This window comes from Oryzias melastigma, linkage group LG13, assembly GCF_002922805.2.
Source record: "Oryzias melastigma strain HK-1 linkage group LG13, ASM292280v2, whole genome shotgun sequence".
NCBI lineage: Eukaryota > Metazoa > Chordata > Actinopteri > Beloniformes > Adrianichthyidae > Oryzias > Oryzias melastigma.
Window position 1 is genome coordinate 17,987,904 of NC_050524.1, and position 19,197 is coordinate 18,007,100.

Sequence of the window (19,197 nt, forward strand, 5' to 3'; positions counted from 1 at the left end):
CATTATCGCTTTCCAATTAAGTACCATACCTACAACAAGACATGGTTAAGTTGAATTTTCTATCAGTATTCATTATTATTCATATTTATTCTATTCACAATGTTTCACAGGGGGCTATGGAGCGAAACCTGGAGGTGCGAAGCTTCCATATGGTACAGATTTTCTAGTTTTTGATTTTTGCATCAATTGAATGCCATCTGACCATTAATATTTACTGACCTGTCTGACAAAAATGTTCCTTCCAGGTTATGGACCTTTTGGTAATGTTGGAGCTGGTCTTCCAGGAGGTGCTGGTAGGTCAAAGCTGAATGGAACTAGTGTGTGATTTGACATCATACCATTAGGGTGTTTCACTTGCACAGTCTAAAGCAGATAAATATGGTAGATGAGAATACTGATTGGTTAAAAAAAAAAAGTCCATTTGAAAAAAAATCTAAGCAAACATTTGTTTTCCTGATTTAGGTGGCACTGCAGGTGGTGGAGTAACTGGCGGGCTGTATCCTGGGCAGTTGCCAGGAGGTGAAAAAAAAGCTCAATTTCTTGAAAAAAAAAAATTTTTGCAATGAGATTTAATGTTTTTATTTGATAAACATCACCAGAGAAAATAAAAAAGTCTAGTTGTCAGATAATAGGCAGTTTATTCACAGATATATCATTGCTACTGTCTTGTTGAGTTAAAATGTCATTAAATAAGTAGTCATAAGTGATAATCTCCAGTTATATGTTTTAATTATTCAATTCAAATTCAAACAACTTTCTTTATACCCGGGGGCCAATTCTATTTTAAGGTACATGTTAAAACTACTTAAGTTACAACTACTTATGTCTTAAAATTTCAGCAGGGTTTGGAGCTGGATCCAAGGCAGCCAAGTATGGTAAGGAGGTTTGCATTTCTTCTTTAATTAAAGATTATAGCAGTTCATTCAATTACTTGTGTTGTTTTTTTCTGTTAGTCTTTGAAACTGCAAAGAATAACATTGACTTGGTTAATGCAATGGTAAAACAAGCAGCAGTGTTTCTCATATTTTCTTATTTATGTTGAATTATATAATAGAATTACTTCAGTTTCAAATCATTTCTACATTTTTAGAGAAGAAATGTTTCCATTGTGGTTTCATCTGACTATAGGACACTCTTGCAATCCTCTTCTGGATCATCCATAGACTGTATATTTTTACAGTCTATGGCCTGCACATGTACCGGCTTTAGCAGGGGTACTCATCTGACTCTGCAGGATCTGAGTTCCAGAGTGTGTTACTGATGGTAGCCTGTGTTACTTTGGTTTCAGCTCTCTGAAGGTCATTCACTAGGTTGATCCGTGTGGTTCTGGGATTTTTGGTCTTGTGATCATTTTGACCCCACGCGGTGAGATCTTGTAGGGAGCCCCAGATGGAGGGAGATTATCAGTGTTGTTGTATGTCTTCCATTTCCTAATAATTTCTCCACAATTGAGTCTTCACATCAAGCTGCTTACCTAATCCAGATCCAGTTTCCCCAGCCTGGTACAGTTCTACAATTTTGTTTCTGGTGTCCTTAGACAGCTCTTTGGTCTTGGCCATAGTGGAGTTTGGAGTATGACTGTTTGAGGTTGTGGACAGGTGTCTTTTATATAGATAACGAGTTCAAACAGGTGCCATTAATACAGGTAACGAGTGGAGGACATATAATCCTCTTAAAGACAAAGTTACAGGTCTTTGAGAGCCAGAAATCTTGCTTGTTTGTAGTTGACCAAAAATGTATTTTCCACCATAATTTGCAAAGAAATTCTCTAAAAATCAGAAAATGTGATTTTCTGGATTTTTTTTTCTCATTTTGTCTGTCATAGTTGAGGTATACCATGGTGATAATCAAAGACCTCCCTCATCTTTTTAAGTGGGAGAACTTGCAGAATTGGTGGCTGACTAAATACTTTGTGACCCACTGTAAAAAACAGCATCATTTTGTCTTGTCTCTTATTTACATATTTTTGTGATGTTTTTAACAGGAACTGGAGGGCAACTTGGTACTGGGGGACAACTTGGAACTGGGGGGCAACTTGGTACTGGGGGACAACTTGGAACTGGAGGACAGCTTGGAACTGGAGGACAGCTTGGAACTGGCGGATTTGGAACGCTAGGGGGAGGTGGTGGATATTCTCCTGCTTCAAAAGCTGCCAAATATGGTACATTTTATGCATATGCATTCTTTTTATTTTGTAATTCTCTACAACTTATCATATACAGCTAATTGTTTTTTCTCCTACTTTTTAAAACTTGTATACTAATGTATAACAGGAGTTGGAGGTCAACTTGGAACTGGAGGACAACTTGGAGCTGGAGGACAACTTGGAACTGGAGGTCAACTTGGAGCTGGAGGACAACTTGGAACTGGAGGTCAACTTGGTACCGGAGGACTTGGAACACTAGGGGGAGGTGGTGGATATTCTCCTTCCTCCAAAGCCGCCAAATATGGTACTGTATAAGTATTTCTTATATGCAATATTTGACTTTTAAATTCTCAATATCCTGCAAAGTACAATTAATTAGTTTGTTCCATTTTTTTTTATATGCATACACAAAGGTATAACAGGGACTGGAGGACAACTCGGAACAGGAGGACAGGTTCTACCAGGAGGACAGCTTGTACCAGGAGGCCCAGGAACAGTAGGCATTGGTGGTGGATATTCTCCTGCTTCCAAAGCTGCCAAATATGGTACAATATTTATGTTTTCTAATTTTTTACCAATATGATTCTCCTCAATCTCCAGAAGTGTCTTTTTTGGCATTCCCTTTACCTTTTATGCTTTTGTAAAGGTTTACCAGGAACAGGACAACTTGTACCAGGAGGACCTGGAGGAGTGGGAACACTAGGGGGAGGTGGTGGATATGCTCCTTCCTCCAAAGCTGCCAAATATGGTACATTATATGGATATACTGACTGCATGTTCCATCCATCCATCCTTCCATCCTTCCATCCATCCTTCCATCCATCCATTATCTTCCAGGACCTGGATTTTTGTGCTTGCCAAAAATACTCAGTGCTGACCCAAAGATTCTCATTGGTCTAGGTTGATAAAAAAGAACCTGAATGAATGAGAGTCCATGCAGACATGTTCCTCACAAACTTTAAGAAAGCATTATTTTGTCTATACTTAACTATTGCCCATTTTTGAAGGTATACCAGGAACAGGAGGTCAACTTGTACCAGGAGGACAACTTGTACCAGGAGGACCTGGAGCTGTAGGAACACTAGGGGGAGGTGGTGGATATGCTCCTTCTTCCAAAGCTGCTAAATATGGTACACTGCATGGATATACTGACAGCAATTTTCATAACCCTTCTGCTCTCCTAGGCTTGTTTACATTAAAAGTGGGGTCATCTGGACCCCACAAGACAGTCCGCTGAACTTTTTTTTCAATGATTGTCGAACTTTACTGGTGTCCAATGACAGACATGAAGTCCACCTTGTCCACCTTTGTCATGGAAGGGCTAACACCTCAATGTAAGGGTGGGTCATCTGGAGCTCCCATAAGAGAACACAAGGGTTTTAATCTATCCATCCAGCCATCTATTATCTTTCGGGACCTGTATTTTGTGCTTGCCAAAAATACTCAGTGCTGGATTCTCATTGGTGTAGGTTGATTTAAAAACAAGCTGAATGAACGAGACACGTTTCTCACAAATTTGAAGGAAGCGAAATTTTGTCTTTTCTTAACTATTACCCATTTATTGTTAATGTTTACCAGGAACAGGAGGCCAACTTGTACCAGGAGGTCAACTTGTACCAGGAGGTCAACTTGTACCAGGAAGACAACTTGTACCAGGAGGACAACTTGTACCAGGAGGACAACTTGTACCAGGAGGTCAACTTGTACCAGGAGGCCAACTTGTACCAGGACCTGGATCAGTGGGTGGAGGTGGTGGTTATGCTCCTGCTTCTAAAGCTGCCAAATATGGTACATTGTCTTTACGTACATCAATCCATTCATACTATTTTATTATAGTACTAATACATACTTGTGCATGAAGAACTCGTGGAAGGAATATGTTTGTTTGTTAGTCCAGAAAAGCTGAAGTGCAAACACCATTTTTAACTATTACCGTGTGTGAAGGTTTACCAGGAACAGGAGGACAAGTTGGAACAGGAGGACAAATTGTACCAGGAGGACCTGGATCAGTGGGTGGAGGTGGTGGTGGATATTCTCCTGCTTCCAAAGCTGCTAAATATGGTACATTGTCTAGACGTACTGTTTGCATTTATCATCATCAATCCATTCACCTATCTATTCTCTTATGCGTGTTTGACTTATTTGTTGTTCTAATGCGAAACCTCCTCCTGGTTGGACATGCATTGAAACCTCAGTGGATAAATATCTGGAATTTTCACCAGAAAATTAAGCCATCTCAGTTTGTTTCTACGGGTGTGGAGAAATTACATCTCTACTTTAAACTCTTCCAATCAATGTAATTGGAGGTAATTAATAGGATTAGCGGTCCATGATAGTGTCATCAGCATAGAGGTGATACTTGAGAGATTATCTCTCCTCATAACACTTAAGAAAGCAATAAAGCAATATTCTGTCTTCCCTTAAATGTCCCTATTTGTGAAGGTTTAACTGGAACGGGAGGTCACTTGGGACCAGGAGGACAACTTGTACCAGGAGGACAACTTGTACCAGGAGGACAACTTGTACCAGGAGGATCTGGAGGAATTGGTGGAGGTGGTGGCTATTCTCCTGCCTCCAAAGCTGCTAAATATGGTACATTGCCTATCCACCTCTCCATCCCTTATCTTTTGCTGTAATTGCTATTGCTCCCTTATGAGATTCAATTGAAAAGACCATAGATAAATACAGTATCTAGGTGGCATTTTCACCAAACTTTAGATTAACTCTAATTTGAGTTCTGTTAACTATAAGTGTCATTATTAACATAAACATGAATTTCAGCATTTGAAAGGTTATTATTGTTCATCGTGGTGATCACTGAAAAAATATTTTGTCTCCCCTTTTCTATTACTCATCGGTGAAGGTGTACCGGGATTTGGAGGGCAACTCGGAACGGGAGGGCAGCTTGTGCCAGGAGGACCTGGAACGTTAGGAGGAGGCGGTGGATATTCTCCTGGTTCTAAAGCTGCAAAATATGGTAAAATCTTTTCTTTTCCAATGTATTCTTTAAGAAAAACTTGACTTTTTTTTTTTTGGAAACCTGAAGGAATGATCAAGCTTTTTTCTAGAAATGCAATGTGAAAGAGTTTTACATTAGAGTAGATCTGATTTCCATACTTGTTCACTGAGCTGTGATGTAATCAAACGGGTCAAATGTAACATCCATCCATCCATCTTCTTGACCGCTGCTTCCCTTTCGGGGTCGCGGGGGTGCCGGAGCCTATCCCGGCTACTGAAGGGCGAAGGCGGGGTTCACCCTGGACAGGTCGCCAGTCTGTCGCAGGGCTGCAATCACTCACACATCCACTCTCACATCCACACCTAGGGGCAATTCAGAGTCGCCAATTAACCTATGAAGCATGTTTTTGGATGGTGGGAGGAAGCCGGAGTCCCCGGTGAAAACCCACGCATGCACGGGGAGAACATGCAAACTCCACACAGAAAGGTCCCAGCCGGGATTCGAACCGGGGCCTTCTCGCTGTGAGGCGAGAGCGCTAACCACTTGCGCCACCGTGCAGCCCTCAAATGTAACAAATTTAATGAATTTTATTAAAGAATGCTAAAGCTGGTTATATTTTATATATGAATTTGTAACAGTAAAATAAAATAAGCTTTAGCATTCTACTTAAACCATTAAGTTTGTATTTTTTATTCTCATTTTAACATGTTAAAACAATATTCCAGTAAAATGGTTACACCCCAATGTTTGCTAGTGAAAAAGTCTAAGCTAATACAACACCATGAATGCATCATTGTAATTTTGTACAAGTAACAAACACTTGTTACCTTGGGAATTTAGGAGCATGGTGTCATGTAAACTGAGATGTACCTATCCGATTGCATGATCGCAAATCCGGCTTGATCGCGTTGTTGTCTCCCAAACGTATCAGAAATTAAATTTACTTTTATTATGATCCGTGCTCTATATTTTAAGTGTATTATTCTGGATAAAAGTCTAGAAGTCTGCAGATCATGAACGGATCATTGCACGTTTTTGCAGTAAAGCGAAGCAGAATACGGTAACGGTTCAAGCAATATAACAGATACAAAGTGAGCAAACAACACAATTTTGTTTTAATCTTCCATATTTTAACCAATAGGATACATCATATTCTATTGTATTACAGTACTAATACATACTTGAGTATGCAGAACTTGTGGAAGGAAAATACTTGTTTTTTCATTATGTTTGAGTACTTAAGAAAATAATTTCTTACTAAAATCCCCCAAAAAGCTTAAGGGCAAACACTGTTATAAATGATTAACAGCCCAAAAAATATTATTATGGACAGAAAAACTTGCAGAATCTCTACAGGTATCGGGGGCCAAACAGGAGCTGGGGGCGGAGCAGGTGGAGTATACAATCCTGCCGCCGCCGCCGCTGCTGCTGCTGCTGCTGCCAAAGCTGCTAAATATGGTAACTGTGGGGCAAAATTAATCCAAAAAGTCATATTTTGAGAAAAGTTTGATGAGTTCTTGATGTGTGTCTTTTAAAAAGGTCAAGGCGGTGCAGGAGGCGGGACTTACCCAGGAGGGGCATACCCTGGATCTCAGTTATTCCCGGGATATGGATGTAAGAGCAATTGTGATTCACTGCAGCGACAAATGAGTGCATTTCTAACACTGTATGTCCATTTTTTTACATTCCAGCGTTAGCATCTGGTGTCAAGCCTCCTAAATATGGTGAGAAAATTTTCACCTCATACAATGTGTACATACATAATCGATCATTGTTCTTTAAGAGCTATTATTGGTATACTTTATTTAGTTTAAAAAAATAAAACTGAATAATCTATGTACTGTTTGGATCACTAGGAGCTCCACAACAAGGCCTGGATGGACTGCAGAGGGGAACAGGACAGATACTACCTGGATATGGTGGTTGGTATTTCCAATGAGCAGAAACATACTGCAGGGCTGGGCTCTGTCTAAAATGGAAATGATGTGTCTGTGCTGCAGCTTATGGAGGAGGAGGAGCTGGGATCAAACCCCCAAAATATGGTGAGATGTCTTCATTTTTTCACATTGTTACATATATTACTCTGTTTGAGAAGATATAGAGTAGATACTTGGGATCAAACTCCAGACAATGTGATGAGTTTCAGATAACACAAACCCATACACTCATTTAAATTATACATGTTCTGTTGTAGCCAGTGTCATTTAAAACATGACTTAAGTTTCCCCCTCTTAAATAACTTTGATTCTAAGTTATTGATCTAACCATCTCCCAAACAAGGAGGAGCTGGAACCGGTTTAGGATTTGGAGGAATGTTGACCGGTGGAGGAGCAGGACGAGGGCCTTTTGTGCCAGGAGCTGGTCAGTACCCTACAGGGGCAAAAGCCGCTAAATACGGTAAATATAAAAAAACAACATACTGATGGCACAACGTTGCTGTTTGTTCTGCACTTTAAATTGTGATGGAAGACATAGTTTTAGAAATTATAAGACATCTATGTAAATGTAAAAGAATGTAAAAATCTATTAAACTGTACTTTTGTTTCTGCAGGAGTGGGACCAGGATTTGTTCCTGGTCAAGGTACAGATTCCTGCACATCTGTAAAATAAAAGCAGAGGCTCTGGATTCACTGCATGTCGTTATTATTATTTTTACAGCATATCCTGGTGGTGTAAAACCACCAAAACATGGTGAGTAATTTTATCTATACGTGTGTGTAGCACTTTAACAATAAGTTTCCAGAGGAGACAGTCGCAACACTTTATTTTAATTGGCTTCTACTTTTTTTGCTGTTTTTGGTCTTCACATGCCAAGTAATGATTCAAACTATACATGAGATCAACTTAAATAAATCCTAACTAAACTACGGTCCCGGTGAATGCTTGATTCTGATTGGCTGCAGGAAAAGAAGAAGTTCTGGTCCTTGCACTGACCTAAACGCCAGTTGGCAATCATAGCAACTGAGCAGATGAACCATTTAATTTATCATGATGTTTAGCTGCTGCAGTTGCAGTCCTGTGTGGGCTCTGTAGCTGTTACCGTGACAACGCTTCGTGCAACGGATCAAAATAGTTTGCTTTTGGTGAAAAAAGTGGGTTAAACCTAAAAAAAAATAACAAGATTAAAGTACTAAAAATTGATTAAATACTTATTTCCTCCCTAAGTCACCATGGTATAAGTGGTATAATTCCCTTCCAGGTGTGCATTATAAAAAATGAATGGACTTCATGGAGATTTTGTGTTCAAGCTTCCACCTCGTCCATTAACTTCCGATAGTGCGCACCTCATCGGGCATTATCCCTTTCTGAGTATATTAGTCTGAAGTCAAGAGATTTAAAAGATAAATTCTTGTAAAACAATGGAAAATAAAAATGGGGGTACAATGCAGCTAACATCATACCTTATCACTACATATCTTTTAGGAGGCATTCTTGTGCCAGGAGCGACTCCAGAAACCGGAGTGGGGGATGTTCAAAATGGATCTCTCGTTCCAGGCGGTTTGCCGTCCAAACCAAGTAAAGCTTTGAATTTATTATTTTTATCAGCACCTTTTTTTTTTTTTTTTTTTTACGATGGGCATTTCTTAAAATATATTTACTTATTTTGCAGCAAAGGATGTCAGTCCTGATGGAACTCCCAAACCAGGTAATGTAAAATCACAAACCTCCACCACTGACGCCTCAGTAACAACTGCTTGCAGCGTTCTCTTTTGCCCTCAACATTGTAAGAGCCTTAGCTACTGAGCATGTCCAGCTTACAGGCTCCTGCCGTGGTAGCTTTAAGCTCCATCACAGAACTCTGCCTTGCTGTGGCCTTTTCTCTGCTTCTGCTGAAAGCTCACCGGATCACACTGGAAACTGTTGTCTTTTTGGCAGGACCTACGCCTCTTGCTCCCCTTAGCAAGGCCCAAGAGCTCACACAGCACAGTAAGAAATGCCGCTTGCAAACCAGCAAAAAAAAAAAAAAAAGAAAAAAAGCGCAACTTACGTTTGAGCTGTTCATTCTCATCAGTATTTGAGAAGGTTGTTTATTGCCCTCTTCTATGGAGAGAAAAGAGTCTCATCTGATTTGTGTGGGATTTTTGAGCAATCAGTTCTGGAAAAGGGAAGGGTATTTTAAAAATGTGTATTTAGACTTTTTTGTATTAATTATCCGGCAATATTTATATAAGAAAGTTGGAAAATGTGAAGTTTTCACCAGATAATATTCACAATCTAAGCTCAAAGTGACTGATCAGAAAACTCTGATGACCCAGCATTCTAGCAGCATTCAAACGCATCAAATACACACCAATCGTGGCGATTTGAAAAGAGTCTCACATCAGATTTGTACGTGAATACCAATTTGTGTGTGCATATCAGACTCCTTCCTCACGCTATGGTCACAAATACAACTGCCGTCATGCAATGGGGGGGCAGGGGCAGAACCTTCAAGATTTTTGAAAATGGTTGGGTTGGCCATGAATGTAGTTGGTGGCAGTCAGGCGGCCGTCATTCATGCAGAATGGATCATGTTCTAAATACCCCTGAGCTACCAGCCAGACATTTACACATCGTCCAATCAGAGCTGCTGACGCCTGATTTCATAATGACATCATCCCCGCTTGACTTTTAGAGAATAAAATATCAGTATTTTTTCTTAAATCCTTTCCATGCAGCATGTAAAAAAGCGACTGCCACCTCCTGGTTATAAATGCTCCAGCGCAGCCACCTGCCGAATTTGCTGAAAAACTGTGGCATTTTGGGATATGCGACCGTAGCCTTAAAGTGACACTTCAATCAAAGCGTCTATGCTTGACATTTATATTTCATATTAAAATTTTTAGCACAATCACACTTTTGGAATATAATAAAATAAATTCCTCACAGATCTTACTTAAAAATAACTAATGAAAAAACTGTGCACAAGATCAACACTTTAATATTCGTTCCATAAAAGGTCACGACTTTCTCAAATACTGCTTGAAAATGTTGACGTTTATTATAAGCATGCATGTTTTTATTTAATTTACTAACCAATATTGTGTCTCATCTTTTTAAAATAGTACTATCTAGTGTCTCAGTCATTAAGAATCTTCCATCAAGTCGCTCCGCAAAGAACTAAAGAGATGCTGCCAGACTTTTATTTTCATTTTTTTATCTATGAAGTCACATGGCTTACAGTCTTATACCGATTTTTATCCATTCAATTACTTCTTATAATTTAATGTAAATTTAATTGATGTTTTTTCTAGTATTTTGGTGTTTTTTCACAGTAATCATCTAGTGCTGATTTCATGCACAGTTATGGCTAGATAAAACAGTTTCATGGTTTTGTACAGGTTTTGTGTGTCTGCTTTATGTCTTATATTTCTGTATCCTATTTTCAATTTATGCTGTTTTTTCTAAAATTTTGTCATAAAACAACAAAAATTGATTATTTTCACAAAATCAAAATCCCATCAGTGCTAATAATCCATCAAGATAAAGCTGAATGAAAGCTTGTCTCACTGATTTATTTCTTTATTCTTTTTTTCTTTTCTGTCTTCCTATGGGGGTTGTGTTAAACAAAAAGGTGGTAAGTTTAAGAAAAAAAAGCAAGTTTTTACTTCAGATCTAGACTATGTTCTCATCTAATTCTGATTTGTTATTTTGTTTTTTTAAATAGCAGTTTCTGGTGGAATTATACAACCTAGTGGTGAGTCGTTCATTCAATGCAATGCTGCTGAAATCTATTTGGTTCTGCTAGATTTTATTTTTGATGATAAATGCTGATGTTGTTGTTATTTTTCTTTATTCACAGCAGCTACAAGTGTCGGTAAATATGTCAATATTCTGATGTAGAGTTAGATCAAATAGATCAATGTATTTGTGTTCTCAGTGAAGCCTTTGTACAGTCTTTTATTGTGTATTTCTGCTGTACAGGTGGAGGAGGACTTCCAGCGCCCTCTGGTGATCAAACCTGTTTTATGCTTCTTGTGCATATGATTTTGCCAAATTTAGAATTTATATTGTAAAAAAGTTTAGATAAAACCTTTTTCTCAACTATTCTTGATTATTTTTGACTCTGAAATGTGAACACTGTTTGTGTTTTTGTTGGAACAGGACAAGGACAGACTGGTAAGTGTGAGCAGGCTTTCCTGGAAATGACATCACACTGTTTTTTTAGGGAAAAAAACTTTTTCTATTTTCATTGATTGCTCAATAATCTGAAATCAGATACATGCATTCTAGTGATGTATATTTTACTTTGATTCTATGGGGGTGTTGTGGTTGAGAACAGTTCAGAAATTGTCTTTAAATTAGTTAAGTCTCACGAGAAGTGACTGGATGAGAGTAAAGGAGAGAAATCTGACTGTGCTTTAATATTGATTCCAAACCCCCAGTCATGTCCAACAGAAAATACATGCATAGAATATTTTCTAAGGTTTTATAAAAAAAAAACTATTGTAGCTCCTGCATTCAATGTATCAGTAATTATAAGGCATTTTGAATCCTTTTTTTCCATAGAATCATTGTCTCTTTTTATAATAATTTTTCTGTTTTTAATTAATTGGTGGTTTGAACATTTTCGTTTCCAAAACTTTTGTTTTTTTAAACTGTGTTTCATTCATTATGCCACACGATGGAGACAAAGACAAACATCCCAGCTCTCTTTCCTCAACTCGTCCTGCCATTGCTGCAGATTGGTGATGCTGACATTATCACTTTGCTGTTCTCAGGTGTCGGTGGAAAAGCCCCTAAACCATTCCTACCAGGTAAACTTGAGTTTATGAGTGTTATTTACCCATATGTCGTTGTTTTTGGGTGTAGTGTCCTTTGTTTTATTCCTCTTCTGTTAGACTTCCACTCATCAACTATTCATTAGAGTTCTTTCACTCTGACACTGTGGGGTCAAATTAGGATCCACTTAAAGTGAAAATCTGAAATAAAAAAAGTAAATAAAAATTTAAATTAATATGTACATGTATTTTATTATTTTATTTTAATGAAAAACAGTGGGCTGCACAGTTGCGCAGTGGTTAGCGCTCTTGCCTCACAGCGAGAAGGCCCCGGTTCGAATCCCGGCTGGGACCTTTCTGTGTGGAGTTCGCATGTTCTCCCCGTGCATGCGTGGGTTTTCACCGGGGACTCCGGCTTCCTCCCACCGTCCAAAAACATGCTTCATAGGTTCATTGGTGACTCTAAATTGCCCCTAGGTGTGATTGTGAGAGTGAATGGGTGTGTGATTGAGGCCCTGCGACAGACTGGCGACCTGTCCAGGGTGTACCCCGCCTTCGCCCATCAGCAGCCGGGTTAGGCTCCGGCACCCCGCAACCCCGAAAGGGAAGAAGCAGTCAAGAAGATGGATGGATGGATGGAAAAAATTGAAATTTTGGAAAAAAATTATTTTAAACTTATTTAAAAAGTTCAAAATATTTTTAAAAATGAAAAGAAAACATTTACCCTTGAAAATTTGAAATCTGTTTTAAGCTTGAAAATGCATTACAAACATATTTCAAAAGTAATTAATTTAAAGCGTAAACTACAAAATGGTAAATTTAAGAAAAGTACATTTTAAACTTGCAAAAAGTTTTTGAAATTTAAAAATAAATATTTTTAAACTTAAAAAAAATCAAAATCAGTAAAAAAATTGAAATTAAAAAAATAATTTTAATCTTGAAAGTTGAAAACTGTTTTATGCTTGAAAGTATGCATTATAAACCTGAAAAAAATAATGTAAAACTTAAATTGTAAATGTGATTAAAAAAAATACTAACATTAAAAAGTTGAAATATTGAAAAATACACATTTTAAATTTGAAAGAAATATTAAATATTTAACAAAAAAAGGAAAATGTCACATTTGAATTACAAAAAACTTTGAGTCTAAAACTGTTATCAAATAAAATAATGTTCATTTGTAACAGCTAGTCTTTTACATTTTTTAACTTTGTTTTTTTGTTTGTTTGTTTACTTCTTTGCTTTTAGTTCTCAGTTCACAGTTATAACTCAGACCTGTAAAAGTTTTCACTGCTAAACCTGATTTCTGATTTTACATTTGTATGACACTGAATATTCAGATCTAACTTAAAGCTTTTTGTTCAATTTCATAACTGTCTTTAATAATTGACACAGTGATTCCACTGTAGAGCTGAATCACTTGCAGCTCAGCTGTAAATCTGCCTCGTGTGGATCAAAGAATCAATGTTTCTGTCTGGCAGCTCTCTGAAAGATTCATACGCTCGGCATCACGCCTCATCGTTTAAGAACCGCTCAATTCTCAACATTTTTTTAGATACCTTTTTTACGATCCCTCGTTCAGGCTCAAGCTGTGTTTACCTTAACAAGCACATTTTGTAGACATTAAACGGCTCAAGTTAGATCAATAAAACCACCAGTATACGGCCAAAAAAAAGCTGCATCAGGCGATTCTCTGCCCAATTATCCGTCCAACAGACTCAGCACTCATCAGTTATGTGTGTCTGCAGGTTCACAGTGCGCCGGGATTTTTGCTACTCTGGCCTTTTCCTTTTAGCATTTTGATTTATAATAACAAAACATGCAGTTATTTTGGGGAAAAAAGCCAATACACGTTTCTTTAAACATCAGTGTACATAAAGCTCATTTTTAGTGTGTTCTGTTTAACAATTGCCATTCCTCTTTTTTATTTAGATAATTCGTATAATACCAAATAAACAAATGGTTTTAGTGACATCCTAGAAAAATCTTGTCAATGTACGTACATAAAATATGAAATTGGAGACAAGAAATAAAGTAAAAATGCTTTTTTTAAGGTGTTGGAGCAGGAGGCTATCCCTACGGTGGGCCCTATGGAGGCAGGTTTTTTTAATATTTAAAAGTATGAATGTAATAATGGCTGGTTTGTTTTGAATGTGCCTTTTAAACCAGTGTTTTCCTTCTTTTTTATTTTTTTATATAGTGCCGTTTGGGTCAGGTACTGGTACTGGGCCAGGATCTGCACCACTGCCCGGAGCAAAGCCTTTAAAACCTCCAAGTATGTTCTCCATCTCCAGTATTACACTGTTTTGACCTGTTTCCAATTCTAAATTTTACATATTTTTATAGTTTGTGTGTGTATTGTTTTTTAAGAATTTCTGCTACTTTATGTTTATTTGTATCTTGCTCTTCGCAGTGACGGGAGGTGGAGGAATCCCTTTGACGGGTATTTTTTTATTTATTTTTTTGTGAATGAACATTATTTTTTCAAATTTTGATATAAAGTTTTGGATACTAGTTTAAAAAATGATGTAATCAACATTTCAAAGAGTAAAAAAACGTGTTTTTTCATATATTTTCTATTAGGAGTAGCTATCAATCGGTGCAGTGACCAACAAACAATCTTCCTTTTCTCTGATTCAGGAGGATACGGTCCATACCAACACGGTTATGGACAGGGTATGTATGAAAGAAAAGAAACACGCCAGAAGTGCCAAAAAAAACATCAAAAACAAACAAACAGGAAGGCGATCAGCCGAGCGCCCAAAGTGACAGTTGGTCAGAAGACGACCACATTGCACTTCCTCCTCAGGAAATTGCCTGTTCTGCTGATAAGTGCTTGTATAATTCATGCTCTGATGCAGGAATGAGAAACTGTCTGGAAGAAAGACATCTACTGCTGTCTGAAGGGAAAATGTCCTTTTCTTTTTTTACATTTCTACTCTCTTTGCTTCATATTTCTCAGTTCTTTTATAGTCACTGAAGTATCTGTCTTCATTATTCTGCTTCTCTGTCCTTTTACAGTTGGACAACTAGGAGGTGGTGTTGGAGCTAAACCACCCAAACCAGGTAAAAGCTTTAATACCAGACAGAAAATAACGATATAAATACAAGTGAAGCACGATTTTCTTACAATACGTCCACGCCTTAACTGCAAATGTTCTCGTGTGAAAGCTGGAAGCAATTAAAGTAGTGTAACAGCAAACATGCAGAACTTTATTAATCTTAATGAATTAATTTATTAGAAATATGTAGCATAAACATCTGCCAGGATTCAACCAGAGTCAACCAGACCATAAACATGACAATCTTTCCTCTTCAGTCAAAACTCTGTCCATAGTGTGACTCATGTTGCTCAATGCATTTCTGAAATTTCCTTTTCTGTTTTATTTGGACGATCCTTCCTGTTTTTATGTTTCCCACAACCGATTATCACTATTTCAGATTTTTTATTTATGAAATTCCAGTTTTCTATCCTCATTTCTCCAGGTGTGCTCTGCAACTATTCTATTTATTATGTTCAAAACATTCAGATAAAACTTGGATTTATGTGGAGGAACATTTGATAACATCTTATCTGCAAAGACAAAATATCAAATGCTTTCAAGGAGAAAAATGGTCAAACTTCTTCAGCAGATATATTCTCATAGCTGTCTTACATAAAAATGTGGAGATGAAATTGAGTTATTTATCCAAAACTTCCATGAAATCCATCTCAGTCTGCAGTTTTTCTCTTCCAAATGGAGCAAACCAACACAACCATACAGTGATCCTGGCCATAAAACCACATTAAGTTAGTTAGGAGTTAATGAAGACGCCCCACCCATCCCCACCGCTTATATGAGTTTGTTGAACCACATGTTAGGAACTATAAAACAATGATTTAACCTCTTAAGACCTCAAATAATTTTTGGGCTAGTTTACAAGGTGAGCTACCAGCTCAGTGGCCTTGTGCGAGAGTGTCTGCCCCCAAGTTGTGTGTTAAAATTCAGGCAAAGTCCTACCAAAGACTACAAATGTGACCCAGTTTTGTTTTGTTTTTGTTTTTTTTTAAGTATAATCTCAGATAGTAATCTCCATTCCTGTGTGCGAATAGTTTCTGAATATTATGAGAAATTTTACTGTATACAAATAATGTCAATTTTTAAAAAATCATAGTTTGGAATTAAGAAAGGATATATTAGTATGGCCTCAGTAACCAGCATTATGAATAGTCCTTATATCACATTTTTGAAGGAGTAAAGTTAAAAGTCCCATTAATTGTGTGAAATTTGTTCTCTGCACCCCTCCCCCATCAACAGGGGAGGGGTGAGCTGCAGACACAACTGCACTCTTTTGGTGGTTTAACCCCCAATCCAACCTCTTAATGCTGAGAGTCAAAAAAGAGGGAGATTTTTAAAGTTTTGTATGACTTTGAGATTATTTGAACTCCGTACCTTTCAGTCTCAGAGTGGACACTCTACCACAGGACCACTAAGCTGGTGCAAAGTTTATAATTTGATGATTATAATAATTTAAAAACTTAATCTAAATCACAGCCCAGAATTTTCCCTTAATTAATTCCTTGTTTTTATGTTCAAACAGGCTATGGGAATTTGGGAGGTGTGTACCAGCCTGGTGAGTGTGCTGCTTTATTCTTTTATTTGTTAATCATCAAATACTTTGTGCTTTTTATTACCTTTATATACAGTAACAATCAAACCCAAAACATGCTGTGGCTCTGTAACTCCTGGCTCCACAGCTTCCTCTCACCTCTCTATAGACACTGAAATGACCCTAATCCCAATCCCATCAGACAAGAGACGGGTTAATCTGATCCAAACCCAACAGCAGGAGAAAAATCTAAAAGATTGTATGAATTCATCAACTGTGAAAACTGTCTCTGTCATGTTATTCACCCTAATTTAATTGTTTTTATGAACATCCAGGAGTGGGTCCTGGTTATGGAAGAGAATATCCCCAGCAGTTCTATCAAGGTACGAGTTTCCTCCTGCGTGCACATCAAGTCGAGACACGTTTCATTTGTCGTCACAGACTTTCTCAAATATGCCTTTTGCGTCAGAGAGATTGAGAAACGTTTTAGAAGGAGTTTGTTTTCTCCCCAAAACATGTAACACGGGTTATTGTATTTGCTTGTTGTTGGTGGGCCACGAATCTGAGGAGACAGCTCAGAAAATGGCAAAAGATCTTCAAAAAAACAGACAAAAGGGAAGACTGTACGAGCGTGTTTCTGTGTGCTTTCTACACTTTTGGCAAATTAAGTGTCAAAAATATATTGGTGCCTAGTGAGAATTTTCAACTCCTTATACTCTCCTTTAAACAATGTGCAGGGATTGTTTTTGACAGTTTGAGCTTTTTTTATTTACAAAAACCTTTCTGCAAAAGGATTGGACGTCATTTTTCAAGAATTCCACCTTTACTCTACAGTATGTATGAAAAGCTATGAAAACAATTTGAAACATTTTTGACCTTCAAAGTCTAAGCAAAGTGTCAAACTTTTTTTGGCTTTTTGATTACCCGTTTTAAAAAACAATTTAAAAAAAAGGCTGTTAAATGGGTCATTTTTCTAGGGGTGTAGGGAAACATTGATTTGGCGAAGTATTGCGATAATTTGCTTGGCGATATTGTATCGATTTGAAATGCTTATTATTTATGAGCGTCCTTCCCGGTGTTCACTTAGCCACATTCAAGCACTGTCCTTCATCCGGTCACCACTCTGAAATGTTTCTGGAAATGATTTTTTTTATTTTTATTTTTTATTTTAATCTTTTCATTTTAATTTTTTTTATTATTCCTTATTTTTGAGGCTGAACCGTTCAAAAGCTACATTTAGCAATTTTGGAAATAAACAACATTTTACTTCCTCAATCATACTCTTAGAACCTTACAGATTAAGACGCATTTATTCTACTTTTTTTCTTATACTGACAAATATTTAGTTGTGGAAATCAGAAAATATTGACTGTTCCCTTTAAAAACAAATGTTTTTTAATTTACCAAAAGTTACTTGTATATGAGATACAGTTTCAGTGCTTAATGTTGTGATCATTACATAAAATTAACTTTATTAAACATATTAACATTCAGGTAGATTTTTTTTCTGAGTCGAACTCTTTAAAAAAAGTGAAAATTTGTTCTGATACAGTCTTGAGATACATAGCGATATGTATCGTATCGTGCGATATGTATCGTATCGCCAGACTCTTGTTAATACACACCCCTAAATTTGACAATTTTTGATTTTTCTATTTACTTTATTTTATGCTGATTCCTTTATGAAAATAATCCGTTTTTTTGCCACTTTTGTAAAACTAAGTCTTAGTTTTTTTCTAAATAAATGTACCATTTTTAAAATTATTTTGTTTCACGTACAATGTGTTTCGACTTTAAAAGTATAATCCTTTACTATCAGAATTGCCTTTGAATTTAGTTTTTGTCCATTTCAATTAAAGCAGATTTAAGTGAGTGAAATTTGTTTAGGCATTCTGAGACCAGAAGGATTTAGGTGATCTGTCCTAATGTCTGCAGTTGTATCTGACCACTCCCTGCCCAGACCACGAGCATCAAGCTCTGACAGACACACAGTGGGTGAATCTAGCATTAGTCTGCTACAGCTACTCATTTCCTTTTTTTTTATGTTGTCGTCGGGTGGACATGTGCCAGCCCCACTGACTCCGTGGCACATATCAAATATTCAAAGCATCACATCTTTACGCACATTTGGAAAACCAGCATGTCGTGTTTTGTTTCAGTGAGCAGGAGCCCGATTAGCCTTTGCTCATGAATTCTGCAGAATTCAGCAGAAAACAACAGCACAGCAGATCATTTGCATTTGATTTGAAAAAGAGGTGTGTGTGTTTGACTCAGCGGATGCACACCAGTAGTGATGCTTACTTTTGTTTTTTTGACAGAAGATAATTTAGGTGAGAATTATCTAATGGTACCTAAATAAGAAATCTTTCTACAGCACATTCTTTAGATAGAAGTTCTGGTATCAGGATGGTCATCTGATAAGATGCAGAGGGATTTGCATTGTGCATAAATGAAGAATTATATTTCTGTTTTGCACGTAGCCGAATGTTTTGGGTTAAAATGGGATGTAAATAATATCATCTCGTCTACATTTTGTAAATCTCATCAGTTGTAACTTTCTTTACAAAAGATGGGCTTGAAAAAAACTATTTCAATCAATGTTTAGATGAAAAAATCATGTAAGTGAGCATGATGGAGGACTTTGAGGTCCTATTGTGCCTTTCTTTTGTCTTAAATTTATGTTTATACGCCCATTCCTTTCTGCATTAGTTCAGTCATTTAATCTGTTTCTTCATCTTCTTTTTTCTCTATTTCAAGCTGTTTCTGCTGTTTGGTTCACTTCTCAGGTCATTTCATTGACT

At 37.2% G+C, this 19,197-nt stretch overlaps 1 protein-coding gene across 21 annotated transcripts in view; it reads left to right on the top strand.

Annotated features, from left to right (window-relative positions):
* elna (elastin a) overlaps positions 1-19,197 on the top strand; it is a 62,538-nt gene that overhangs the window by 40,094 nt on the left and 3,247 nt on the right. For 3 of the 21 annotated variants that reach the window (XM_036214833.1, XM_036214844.1, XM_024277365.2), the window contains exons 15-47: positions 840-875; positions 1,985-2,161; positions 2,274-2,450; positions 2,560-2,691; positions 2,793-2,894; positions 3,154-3,276; positions 3,725-3,934; positions 4,091-4,207; positions 4,589-4,738; positions 5,010-5,123; positions 6,462-6,563; positions 6,645-6,719; positions 6,797-6,829; positions 6,962-7,027; positions 7,106-7,147; positions 7,386-7,502; positions 7,657-7,686; positions 7,764-7,796; positions 8,529-8,621; positions 8,716-8,751; positions 8,982-9,034; positions 10,752-10,782; positions 10,888-10,902; positions 11,010-11,036; positions 11,190-11,204; positions 11,807-11,842; positions 13,861-13,902; positions 14,007-14,081; positions 14,220-14,249; positions 14,447-14,482; positions 14,828-14,872; positions 16,388-16,420; positions 16,732-16,779. In XM_036214833.1, coding sequence (XP_036070726.1) covers positions 840-875; positions 1,985-2,161; positions 2,274-2,450; positions 2,560-2,691; positions 2,793-2,894; positions 3,154-3,276; positions 3,725-3,934; positions 4,091-4,207; positions 4,589-4,738; positions 5,010-5,123; positions 6,462-6,563; positions 6,645-6,719; positions 6,797-6,829; positions 6,962-7,027; positions 7,106-7,147; positions 7,386-7,502; positions 7,657-7,686; positions 7,764-7,796; positions 8,529-8,621; positions 8,716-8,751; positions 8,982-9,034; positions 10,752-10,782; positions 10,888-10,902; positions 11,010-11,036; positions 11,190-11,204; positions 11,807-11,842; positions 13,861-13,902; positions 14,007-14,081; positions 14,220-14,249; positions 14,447-14,482; positions 14,828-14,872; positions 16,388-16,420; positions 16,732-16,779 — 2,451 coding nt within the window. Of the gene's footprint in view, positions 1-110; positions 153-245; positions 294-462; positions 520-839; positions 876-1,984; positions 2,162-2,273; positions 2,451-2,559; positions 2,692-2,792; positions 2,895-3,153; positions 3,277-3,724; positions 3,935-4,090; positions 4,208-4,588; positions 4,739-5,009; positions 5,124-6,461; positions 6,564-6,644; positions 6,720-6,796; positions 6,830-6,961; positions 7,028-7,105; positions 7,148-7,385; positions 7,503-7,656; positions 7,687-7,763; positions 7,797-8,528; positions 8,622-8,715; positions 8,754-8,981; positions 10,663-10,751; positions 10,783-10,887; positions 10,903-11,009; positions 11,037-11,189; positions 11,205-11,806; positions 11,843-13,860; positions 13,903-14,006; positions 14,082-14,219; positions 14,250-14,446; positions 14,483-14,827; positions 14,873-16,387; positions 16,421-16,731; positions 16,780-19,197 lie in introns of those variants that run through there. The other 18 variants (XM_036214834.1, XM_036214841.1, XM_036214837.1 and 15 more) reach the window with 18 other exon arrangements.